Raw genomic sequence first — 12,219 nt, 5'->3', positions numbered from 1 at the left:
ACGTGCGCCGGCCAGGCAAGGTCGCGGACGCATGGGTCTCTCCTGGGGTCGGGTGAGTCTGCGGGGGCGGAGTGTGTGTTCCCGGGTCAGTGGGGTGTGTTTCAGCAGGGCGCGTGCACGCGAGCGTGTGTGCGGGAGGGTGTGGTTGGGTGCGGCCGTAGCGTGTGAGGGCGGGGGCCCCTGTGGGCCCCGTGGGCGTGTGGGAGGGAGGTGGCGGGTGGGTGCGTTTCCGCTGTCTGGTGGCCACGGGGTGGTCGCCCGAGGAAGGAGGCCTCAGGCCCGGACAGAGCCCTCCCGGGACTAAGACCACCGGCCTCCCGGCGTGCCACGCCGTGCCGCAAGGTCGGTGCCGCGGAATCGCCGAGCGCCACGTTCGACACCCCCAAGGGGTGGCGGAAAAAGGCCAGAGACACCGCGTGTCCAAGTTCCCCCGGCAAAGCGGAGCACGCCGTCTCTAGCTAGCCGCTCCCGCTGCAGGGCCCGGAGGCCGCTTCGATGTCAACTCTGTCACCCTGACGCTTGCCCAGCGTCACCCCGCCTGACCGGGAGAAAGACCCTCAGTGACCGACCAAACCCCCAGGCCCACGCAAACAGCAAGCCCTGGGACACAGGAGCTGGCCCTACGCTGCCCAAGGCCTAGCGAGAGGAGAGGGGCTTGGACTCCGGGCCAGGCGCCACCTCCCGTGCACTCAGCCGAAAGGCCCTGCCGGGTCAGGCAGCACAGCTCATGGCAAGCGTCCCCGTGACCCGCGAGGGCCAGCTGGCCCCCCTCCTGAGCGCAGGGCCCATTCCCCGCCCGGGCACGGGTGTGTCCACGGCCAGCAGGCTTCGTGGCCCCGCCCCTGATGGAATGAGCACTCCATTCCGCAGCTCGGTCACGTGCGCAGGCAGCGCCTGCCGGCACAATCCCCCCCACCCGGGCTCCCACGGGCCTCGCTCGTCCAAGGCAGGGATCTTGAAGCGCACGCCACGAGCCCGCGACGTTTCCCTCAGACACCGTGCGGGACGCTAGCAGGGCCCCTCGCTCGGCGCAGGACCGAGGACCCTGGCCCTGGCGGCATCGCTCACCCCACTGCGACGCCGCGGAAGAGGTGCGAGGAGCGAGTGTAGGAGGCACCCTCTCCTCCAGCGCCACGACAGCTGACCTTTGCCCAGCTCCACGTCCGTCAGGGCACAGCGCCGGACTGGGATCCGTGCTCCCGGGGCTTGCCCTGCCCTTGCCTGGGTCCAGGCTCGCAAGGTCGGCTCTCGAGCGCCCCCACCCTCCCAGGGGGCTTCGGGCCATCTGGTCCACCAGGCACAGGGACCTCCTGAGAAATACCAACAGCTGCGCGGGCCCAGGCCCGCCGGGGGGCCAGTGCCTCCATGGCTCCCATGGCCTGCGCCGGCGGAACGCCGTCCCGGCCATGCTGGGGATCCATCTAAATCGCACTCCTGCGGGACGCTGGGAAGACGCCCAGCGCTCGCCGCTCCTCGGGGACGGAGACCCCGGGGGTACTCGGCGAAGGGACCGAAACGCGGCCACCAGGCACCCCGAAGCCGGCCCCCGTAGCCACCACGTTGGCCGCCCAGCGGGGACGGGTGCTGAGTCACGGCCCACGGCCCTCGAAGCCATGACCGGGTGTGTCAGAATACCACCAGAGGCTCGGGCCTCGCAGCTCCCCGCCAGCAGCCCGCCTGCCTTCCTCCCCCGCCCTGCCGTTTCTGTCCTGGCCCACAGCCTGCACGGCGGCTCCACTTTCCGCCCCGGCTCACGGCACGGGCCTTGCGGGGCCCCACTGGGCCTCCACGGGGATACCTCCAGGCGCTGTCAAGGGCAGCGTCCTGGCCCTGGGCTTCTGCCCTCTACCCACAAGCCCCCGGGCGCACCACTGATGCCACCGGGAGGAGGGGCCCGGGAACCTCCTCGCAACCCATGGCGCCTGCCGCTGCCAGCCTCTACCACACGCTCCCCCAGGAGCTCTGCCTGAACCGCCACCCTGGCCACGCTGCTCCCGGACAGGCGCACACAGGGCCTCGCCCAGCGCCTCCCTGTGGGCCTCCCACGACCGGGATGCCAATCTGCCCGACTCGCCCCAAGAGCCCGGCCACGCCTCCGAGGGTCCTCCGGGCCGGCGAAGGCGCTGGAAACGCCTCGCGGGCCCTGAGCCGCGCACGCCACTTTCCCAGGCCGAGGACCCTCGGGGGCTAGAGCACGCGGTGCTGGTGGTGCTGGTGGTGCTGGTGGTGCTGGTGGTGCTGGCGGTGGCGGTGGTGGTGGTGGTGGTGGCTGCGGCGTGTGACCGAGGGGAAGCTGTCCCTCACTGCTACCTTCATCCCCGGGGGAGACAACGTGCTGGACCTCAGTTTCGATGAGAACGACGGTAGGGAGTTCTCACTCATTTTGTTCAGCTTTTCCAAGGAATGCAGAATGAGGGAGTCATCATCGATCCGAGCACATTTGGGGCCGCCGGGCCACCTGTGCGGGCCAGGCTGGGTGGCTCAGAGGGCTAAGCCCATGGCCTCCGAGCCCTGCAGCAGCGCGGCCCGTGCGGACCCACGCCCCTCAGCCAGAGGAGCGCTGCAACCTCGCACCGGGAGCCAGACCCCGCTCGCCACAAGGCTCGCGCGCCACTGGCAGCCTCTCGCCAGGCGCGGGAAATCCCACCGCCAACGGTTCCACCTGAGACAATGGAAGGCTTACCGTCTCGCCGATCCGTCGCAGGGCACCCGCGCTGGACCGCACTTCTTCCGCGGACCCGGCCCAGCCCCGCACATCCAAGGACGGGAAGACCATCTTCTCTGGGCCGACCGGGAACCCGCCTGGCGTGGCCACCGCACCTGACAAGTGTGGACAAGGAGCACGCACGCATGAGCCACGGACCCAGGGGCGCAGCTCGCCACGCGGCTCAGAACGGGCCTGGGGGGAAGCCGTGCCTCTGCCTGTTCCTGACCCTCTGTTCCGCAGGCTTGGCGGCAGCCGGGCAGATTGCCACGTGCGCCGGCCAGGCAAGGTCGCGGACGCATGGGTCTCTCCTGGGGGTCGGGTGTGAGTCTGCGGGGGCGGAGTGTGTGTTCCCGGTCAGTGGGGTGTGTTTCAGCAGGGGCGCGTGCACGCGAGCGTGTGTGCGGGAGGGGTGTAGTGGTTGGGTGCGGCCGTAGCGTGTGAGGGCGGGGAGCCCCTGTGGGCCCCGTGGGCGTGTGGGGAGGGAGGTGGCGGGTGGGTGCGTTTCCGCTGTCTGGTGGCCACGGGGTGGTCGCCCGAGGAAGGAGGCCTCAGGCCCGGACAGAGCCCTCCCGGGACTAAGACCACCGGCCTCCCGGCGTGCCACGCCGTGCCGCAAGGTCGGTGCCGCGGAATCGCCGAGCGCCACGTTCGACACCCCCAAGGGGTGGCGGAAAAAGGCCAGAGACACCGCGTGTCCAAGTTCCCCCGGCAAAGCGGAGCACGCCGTCTCTAGCTAGCCGCTCCCGCTGCAGGGCCCGGAGGCCGCTTCGATGTCAACTCTGTCACCCTGACGCTTGCCCCGGCGTCACCCCGCCTGACATCGGGAGAAAGACCCTCAGTGACCACCGACCAAACCCCCAGGCCCACGCAAACAGCAAGCCCTGGGACAGCAGGAGCTGGCCCTACGCTGCCCCAAGGCCCTAGCGAGAGGAGAGGGGGCTTGGACTCCGGGCCAGGCGCCACCTCCCGTGCACTCAGCCGAAAGGCCCTGCCGGGTCAGGCAGCACAGCTCATGGCAAGCGGTCCCCGTGACCCGCCGAGGGCCAGCTGGCCCCCCGCCTGAGCGCAGGGCCCATTCCCGCCCAGGGCACGGGTGTGTCCACGGCCAGCAGGCTTCGTGGGCCCCGCCCCTGAGGGAATGAGCACTCATTCCGCAGCTCGGTCCACGTGCGCAGGCAGCGGCCTGCACGGCACGTCCCCCCCACCCGGGGCTCCCACGGGCCTCGCTCGTCCAAGGCAGGGATCTTGAAGCGCACGGCCACGAGCCCAGCGGACGTTTCCCTCAGACACCGTGCGGGACGCTAGTCAGGGCCCCTCGCTCGGCGCAGGACCGAGGACCCTGGCCCTGGCGGCATCGCTCACCCACTGCGACGCCGCGGAAAGGTGCGAGGAGCGAGTGTAGGAGGCCACCTCTCCTCCAGCGCCACGACAGCTGACCCTTTGCCCAGCTCCACGTCCGGTCAGGGCACAGCGCCGGACTGGGATCCGTGCTCCCGGGGCTTGCCCTGCCCTTGCCTGGGTCCAGGCTCGCAAGGACGGCTCTCGAGCGCCCCCACCCTCCCACGGGGCTTCGGGCCATCTGGTCCACCAGGCACAGGGACCTCCTGAGAAATACCAACAGCTGCGCGGGCCCAGGCCCGCCGGGGGGCCAGGCCTCCATGGCTCCCATGGCCTGCGCCGGCGGACGCCGTCCCGGCCGTGCTGGGATCCATCTAAATCGCACTCCTGCGGGACGCTGGGAAGACGCCCAGCGATCGCCGCTCCTCGGGGACGGAGACCCCGGGGGTACTCGGCGAAGGGACCGAAACGCGGCCACCAGGCACCCCGAAGCCGGCCCCCGTAGCCACCAGTTGGCCGCCCAGCGGGGACGGCCCCCACGGCCCTCGAAGCCATGACCGGGTGTGTCAGAATACCACCAGAGGCTCGGGCCGCGCAGCTCCCCGCCAGCAGCCCGCCTGCCTTCCTCCCCCGGCCCTGCCGTTTCTGTCCTGGCCCACAGCCTGCACGGCGGCTCCACTTTCGCCCCGGGCTCACGGCACGGGCCTTGCGGGGCCCCACTGGGCCTCCACGGGGATACCTCCAGGCGCTGTCAAGGGCAGCGTCCTGGCCCTGGGCTTCTGCCCTCTACCCACAAGCCCCCGGGGCGCACCACTGATGCCACCGGGAGGAGGGGCCCGGGAACCTCCTCGCAACCCATGGCGCCTGCCGCTGCCAGCCTCTACCACACGCTCCCCCAGGAGCTCTGCCTGAACCGCCACCCTGGCCCACGCTGCTCCCGGACAGGCGCACACAGGGCCTCGCCCAGCGCCTCCCTGTGGGCCTCCCACGACCGGGATGCCATCTGCCCGACTCGCCCCAAGAGCCCGGCCACGCCTCCGAGGGTCTCCGGGCCGGCGAAGGCCTGGAAACGCCTCGCGGGCCCTGAGCCGCGCACGCCACTTTCCCAGGCCGAGGACCCTCGGGGGCTAGAGCACGCGGTGCTGGTGGTGCTGGTGGTGCTGGTGGTGCTGGTGGTGCTGGCGGTGGCGGTGGTGGTGGTGGTGGTGGTGGCTGCCGGCGTGTGACCGAGGGGAAGCTGTCCCTCACTGCTACCTTCTTCCCCGGGGGAGACAACGTGCTGGACCTCAGTTTCGATGAGAACGACGGTAGGGAGTTCTCACTCATTTTGTTCAGCTTTTCCAAGGAATGCAGAATGAGGGAGTCATCATCGATCCGAGCACATTTGGGGCCGCCGGGCCACCTGTGCGGGCCAGGCTGGGTGGCTCAGAGGGCTAAGCCCATGGCCTCCGAGCCCTGCAGCAGCGCGGCCCGTGCGGACCCACGCCCCTCAGCCAGAGGAGCGCTGCAACCTCGCACCGGGAGCCAGACCCCGCTCGCCACAAGGCTCGCGCGCACTGGCAGCCTCTCGGCCAGGCGCGGGAAATCCCACCGCCAACGGTTCCACCTGAGACAATGGAAGGCTTACCGTCTCGCCGATCCGTCCGCAGGGCACCCGCGCTGGACCGCACTTCTTCCGCGGACCCGGCCCAGCCCCGCACATCCAAGGACGGGAAGACCATCTTCTCTGGGCCGACCGGGAACCCGCCTGGCGTGGCCACCGCACCTGACAAGTGTGGACAAGGAGCACGCACGCATGAGCCACGGACCCAGGGGCGCAGCTCGCCACGCGGCTCAGAACGGGCCTGGGGGGAAGCCGTGCCTCTGCCTGTTCCTGACCCTCTGTTCCGCAGGCTTGGCGGCAGCCGGGCAGATTGCCACGTGCGCCGGCCAGGCAAGGTCGCGGACGCATGGGTCTCTCCTGGGGGTCGGGTGTGAGTTCCCGGGTGAATGTGTTTGTGTGTCCGTTTTTCTGTGTGTTCCGGGGCACGTCATGGGTGCATATGTGTGGAAGGGGTTTATGGTTGGGTGTGGCTGTGGCATTTTAGGGCGGGGAGCCCTTTTGGGCCCCATGTGAATGTAGGAGGCAGGTCCAGTTGGGTGTGTTTCTGCTGTTCAGGTGTCCACAGGGTGGTTTCCTTTGGGAGGAGGGCTTAGGCCCGGACAGGCCCTCCCGGGACAAGGTCCCTAGGCCACCTGGCCTCCCACCACTGCGCCATAAGATCAATGCCACGGGATCTCCAATATCCACTTTTTACACCTCCAGGGTGTTGTTGAACAAGGCCAGAGACACCCCTGTCCAAATCCTTCTGGCCCCCACAGCGCGCTGTTTCTCTCCGCACTTGCTGGCAGGAAGGGAGGCCCCTGCGATGTGGTGTTTGTCTTGCTGACATGTGTCCCAGTGTGAGGTGGAGGAGACAGATTTCTCAGCAAGCATCGATAAAATTCCAGGGCCCACTTGAAGCTTGCCACTCCCGGCATTTGAAGTCCAGGCCTTAGGCTAACTCAAAGCCCTAGCCAGAGTTGAGGCGGCCATGAACTCGGCGCTAGGGGTCATGTCCACACACTCAGCTGAAAGTGCCTTGCCAGGCAGGCAGCACAGCCCTTGGCAGTCGATGCCCCTGTCCCGTTGAGGGCCAGCTTAACTCCCGACTGAATGCAGGGCCCATTCCCACCCAGGGCACAGATCTGTCCACAGTTAGGGGCCTTTGTAGGCTGTGCCTCTAAATAAACTGCAAATACTCCTTGCCCGGCACACCTCTGTTCGGTGGTGTGGCCATATTCCACCATCTTGATTTGTACCTCAGTAGAATTTTCTGTATAGTAATTTTGAATTTATGATTTTCATGTCAATTAGTGTAGCAGTAAAATATTGCCAAAATTATTTTTTAAGTATGTTTTCCTTCATCATAACATGGAATTCAATAAGCTAATGAAAAATATTTTAATATGTACAAAATATGAATACTTATATACGTACTGAGCATATGGTTTTCTGACTTGCCTGTGGTTAAATAGATAATGCTTTTTTAAGTAAGCTCCATTTTCATTATGGTGATTGAATTTACCACCCCTGTTCAAGAGCTGATTGAAATGTTGTCCAAAAGAAGAACACTCTTGAATATCCTGAGAGCATCAATCATCAGGCCCCAAGAAACACAGTATTCAATAATATTCCTTGGTAATGTACTATCCAGTATTTAGAGTATTTATATATGATATTTTAACCTTTTTTCCAAGTCTAATAAAGAGCAAAGTGCATTCTTGAAATTATTGAGCTCAATTAATTTGAATCTTCCAAAATGGCAAGTTTATATGATATTTTAAACTTTTTCTTGAAGTATAATAATGATACAGTAATGTACATGATTTTAATTATAGAAGTAAGTTCATTTTCATCTTCCAAAACAGAAATTTTTCAACAAACATATCCAGAAACAAACATTGCCAGCGTTACAGAAACCACCCATGCTATCTTTCTGCATGACTCTTGAAATGATATTATCTTCTTTGTGCTTTAATACCTTTACTAACACTTTATTGTATACTATATTTTTACAGTAAGCTTTAAAATAACAATGTCAGTTCTCTGACTTTATTTACATTTTCTTGTTTTTAAAGATTTTATTTATTTGACATAGAGAGTCACATCAAGAGAGGGAACACAGCAGAGTGGGTGAGAGAGGGAAAATCAGGCTCCCCACGCAGGAGGGCACCAGACGTGGGGTTCGATCCCAGGACCAAGGAATTATGACCTGAGCCAAAGGTAGACACCTAACAACTGAGCCACCCAGGCGCCTCTATTTACATTTTCTTAATCTCTTTTGCTATTCTAGTTATTTTACCTTTAGTATGAATTTTAGAAATATTTTGTTGATAACTACAAACAGGCTTACAGTGATCTTTACTTGCATTGTAGTCAATCTACACATGAAATTGGAATAACTAACAACTATACAATACTGAGACTTCTGATCCATGAACAGAGTATACCTCTATATTTACTTAGGTCTTCTTTGATAATTTTAATCAGTGTTTTGCATTTTCGTCATAGAGCTACTGCATATATTGTACTGCATTTTATTACATAAGTAGCTCATTTTTGTGCTTTGTAAATGGCATTTATTTCAAATTCCATGTGTTCATTGCTAGTATATAGTAATATAATTGACTTTTATATATTGATCTTGTATCCTGCAATCTTACTAAACTCAGTTTTAGTCCTGGGATTGTTATTGTAGATTCTTTGATTATTTTCTAATATAGGTAATTGAGTTTCTTGTAAAAAAGCCTTTTTTCTTACTTTCTGATTTTTATGCCTTTTATTTACTTTTCTTGGTTTATGACTGTACAGAAAAATATAAATAGATGTGATAGGAGAGGACATTGTTGTCTTGTTCACAATCTTAGGGAGAAAGGACTTCTTTTTAAAGATCTTATTTATTTATTTATTTGACAGAGATCACAAGTAGGCAGAGAGGCAGGCAGAGAGGGAGAGGGGAAAGCGGGCTCCCCACCGAGCAGAGAGCCTGATGTGGGGTTCGATCCCAGGACCCTGAAATCATGACCTGAGCCGAGGGCAGAGGCTTAAGCCACTGAGCCACCCATGTGCCCCAGGGTAGTACATTTTTAATACCTGCCCCTTAAAGCATAAATATTATATGTGATATACTTCTATACCTTGAAACAACAACCATGCACTACAAATGCACTTTTATATTTAAATAAATATTATATAAATATACAGATGGGAAAATATACAAGTGATTATTTGTAGGATCATATTGATTATACTGAAATATATTCTAGTGTTCCTATCATTTATATTCATCCTCAAATATTTTTCTCAATATATAGATAGATAGATATAGATATATCTAGACATATATTTATTTTAATAGTGGAAATTCTGGAGTTTACTTCAGTATCTGATAGGGCTCTTTTAATTTATGATGTTACAATTATTAGTGTTCAAGTCTATTTTATTCATTACTATTGATTTCATTCGAATGACCTTGCTACATTCTGGAAAAATAAATACACACTTTAAAATATATAAATATATATCTACATGCGTACACACATATATAAGTATAAAGTATGTGTGACAAGAACATTGTCAAGAAAAAAAACATTGACCTCTTCCTAAAATATTAAACACCAAGTTCCAGGTAACATAAACCTTCTATATGATCCTGACAAGGAAGACACAGACTATTTTTCTTATTTATGGATATTTCAAATTATAAAAAAATGATTAATAAATTAATATATGCAATTTCACTATCTATTCACTTGATTAACCCAAACTAATATTGTTTATGAGACAAATACCATATGGAAAATTGAATTTCTTTGTGTTTTAGAAAAATCTTTTTTGAATTTGTTTCTTTATCATTTAAATGAAGGCCAAGGGGGCACCTGGTTGTCTTAATGAATTAAGCATACAACTCTTGGTTTTCATTCATGTCATGGTCTCAGGTCATGAGATCAAATCTTGCATCAGGCTCTGTGCCCAGCTTAGAGTCTACTTGCAATTCTCTCTCTCCCTCTGTCTCTCCCCACTCTTGTGAGCTCATGATCTGTCATAAATATATAAATAAAACATTTTAAAATAAAATTAAGGCCTTAGAAAGATCTTAGAAAATTATCTTATATTTTTTCACACCAAAAAATGAAAAGATAAACATAATATAAAATACAATAATGCAAAAAGTAGCAATAATGATCTTACAGATCTGAACAAAATCATCTATCATAATCTTAATCATGGAGTCAATATTATGAAACTATCATAATTTTAAGGAACTCCAATTGTAGCTTAATTTCATAAAAGAATATTTCACTGCAATATAAAACTAAAATCAATAAATTTTCCAAAGTTCTACAACTGTCAATCCATACAGAACTCAGATAATATAAAATTTAAAAGTTGGAAAGGAGGGTGAAGACACTCACCAAAGAAAATGACACATAATGGGGATTCACAGATGGCTCAGTTGGTTAAGCATCTGCCTTCGTCTCAGATCGTAATCCCAGCGTGCTGGGATCGAGCCCCATGTTGGGCTCCCTGCTCAGTGGGGAGTCTGCTTCTCCCTGTCCCTCTGCCTGCCACTTCTCCTCCTTGAGCTCACTCTCTCTGGATCAAATAAACAAATAAAATCTTTTAAAAAATAAAATGAGACATAAGGAAGATATCATCCTGTAAGTCATTGAAAAGATGGAACACAGAGACCTCAGGATGAGGCACAGAACACATGACATATGAATTTAAAGGATGCTGGTGTAGTTACTCACTGCTCTTCTCTGAAGTGGAGGACTTCATTCCATCCCATCTACCTCAGAAAAATATGACAGAAAGAAAAGAAAATATGTAATCTGTGAAAGTCCTCTACACTGAAAAATATTAAGCACTAAAATTGATTCCATTGTCAATATTTAATATAAGTATGCAATATTTCCTTCTTTTAGCCAACTCTAATGACACTTCAAGTACTCATCACAGTTGCTTGAACTCTTAATTTAATCTTTCTTTTGTTTCATATATTACGCAAGAAAATGTTCCCTATATACAAATATCTATCAACAACTCTTTGTTCAATGTGAGCAAAATGAAGCAAGTCTGGGGCCATATAGCATACCTAAAGTTGCACACTGCCTCGTGAGATAGGAGGCTAACACCTTGCTCCAAGAGAAATAAAAGGTATGCTCACAGCAGTATTGTTTTTTTCACTTAAGGTCATCAAATACAGCCAGGCTTTGAGAGTCTTATTTGTCCTAGCAGAGGGCCACTCATCTGGACCTCAGATTGACATCTGGAATGAGTCCCTCAGCATCCTCAGACAATTGTGCTCATCATTGATCCAGACAAAAATCCTCTCAAACAAATAAGCATTTCCATAGCCAGGCTTATTTTCTTCAGGCTTATCTACTACATTATAAAGAATAGTAAATGTACAAGATATGTTTTATTTAGTATCTGAATAATGGAACTCTTATGTACATAGAACAAAAGGCATATAACCTTGGATTTTCTAATAAAATGACACAAAATCAATTGGGAAAACTTAAAAAATAGTCAACTAAAATTTCAAGGAGAAATGAGGATACATTCATAAGTGTGGTAGCAAATAAGGTATGATTACAGTAGAATATGAGTTGAAACATTTATATTCTGGACTTGCCAATAATAAAAAGATAAATAAAGGAATATTTTGGTGCATTTCATTTTACCAGATTACTTACAAACACTATAAAATGGTACAAAAAGCAAATATATCAATGATTCCCAGAAATTATACAGGTTACTTCCAGAAGAGATTTTTTTTTTAATTTAATGAATGAAAGAAATAATAATGAATATTTATTTAACAAAGTAGGCACATTTATGGGGAAAAGAAACCTATTATTAAAATATTCTACCTTGGACTTTTGAAATAATGAACCCAGGGAATGTGATGTTCTGACATTGCTGGTCTCAACACACACAGAAATTTAAAAGCATCAGACAGCTGCACATCTCTCTTCCCTAAAGTATGTTACTTGACCCAGTCTTTGTCCTGCAGGAAAACATCACAAATAATATAAGTTAGAGCCCAGAATACATGAAAGCCATTTAAAAATAAAGCACAATCATTTGTTCTTAGCTATCAACTATCAACCACAGATGGTTCTTAGCCATCTTTGCCATTCATTTCTTCACTTATTTCCTCTCTGAATTATTCATACTTCAAATCATCAATAATCCTCTCTACCATGCTATGTAAAGTGGTGGCACAGCAATTTTCTTTTTGAATGAGAAATTCTAAGGTTGTATTCTACCAAATAAAGCCTTTATGAAGATGCTTTTTGATGTGTAAATTAAAGGCACATGATAGGGGTGTTGTAAGACTTATATTTTTGAAGTAAGAGATAAGAACTTTGAAAATCTATTACAACATATAAAAACTAATGGAACAATTTTAAAAATTAAAAAACAGACAAAAAATTTCATAAGATAATGGAAATTATAAAATAGAACAAAATGGAAAAGAACATCAGAAGATCAAGACATAAAAGGACTAAGATAGAATAACCATAGCTGATCTTTATTCAAAACAGAATGCAATTAATTATCCTAGGAGTTCGTTGATTGG

At 52.8% G+C, this 12,219-nt stretch overlaps 1 protein-coding gene and 3 non-coding genes across 9 annotated transcripts in view; all 4 read right to left on the bottom strand.

Moving 5' to 3' along the window:
- Nucleotides 1-11,617, bottom strand: part of LOC125105380 (uncharacterized) — a 77,646-nt gene extending 66,029 nt beyond the window's left edge. For 5 of the 6 annotated variants that reach the window (XM_047738827.1, XM_047738826.1, XM_047738828.1 and 2 more), the window contains exons 1-4: nt 11,507-11,617; nt 10,382-10,419; nt 5,673-5,810; nt 2,684-2,820 (exon numbers count right to left, since the gene is read on the bottom strand). In XM_047738827.1, coding sequence (XP_047594783.1) covers nt 2,684-2,820; nt 5,673-5,810; nt 10,382-10,419 — 313 coding nt within the window. In that variant the 5' untranslated portion in view covers nt 11,507-11,617. The remainder of the gene's footprint in view (nt 1-2,683; nt 2,821-5,672; nt 5,811-10,381; nt 10,420-11,506) is intronic. The other variant, XM_047738830.1, reaches the window with a different exon arrangement.
- On the bottom strand, nt 2,338-2,432 carry LOC125105849 (small nucleolar RNA SNORD116). The gene has a single exon (XR_007129097.1). It is a non-coding gene; the product is annotated as a small nucleolar RNA SNORD116 (small nucleolar RNA).
- Nucleotides 5,327-5,421, bottom strand: LOC125105848 (small nucleolar RNA SNORD116). Its single transcript, XR_007129096.1, has one exon. It is a non-coding gene; the product is annotated as a small nucleolar RNA SNORD116 (small nucleolar RNA).
- LOC125105928 (small nucleolar RNA SNORD109A) lies at nt 10,883-10,949 on the bottom strand. Its single transcript, XR_007129167.1, has one exon. It is a non-coding gene; the product is annotated as a small nucleolar RNA SNORD109A (small nucleolar RNA).
- Nucleotides 11,618-12,219: the final 602 nt, after the last annotated feature.

Source organism: Lutra lutra, chromosome 7, assembly GCF_902655055.1.
Source record: "Lutra lutra chromosome 7, mLutLut1.2, whole genome shotgun sequence".
NCBI lineage: Eukaryota > Metazoa > Chordata > Mammalia > Carnivora > Mustelidae > Lutra > Lutra lutra.
The sequence above is the reverse complement of the archived record's forward strand: the minus strand, read 5'-3'. Positions and strand labels throughout refer to the sequence as shown.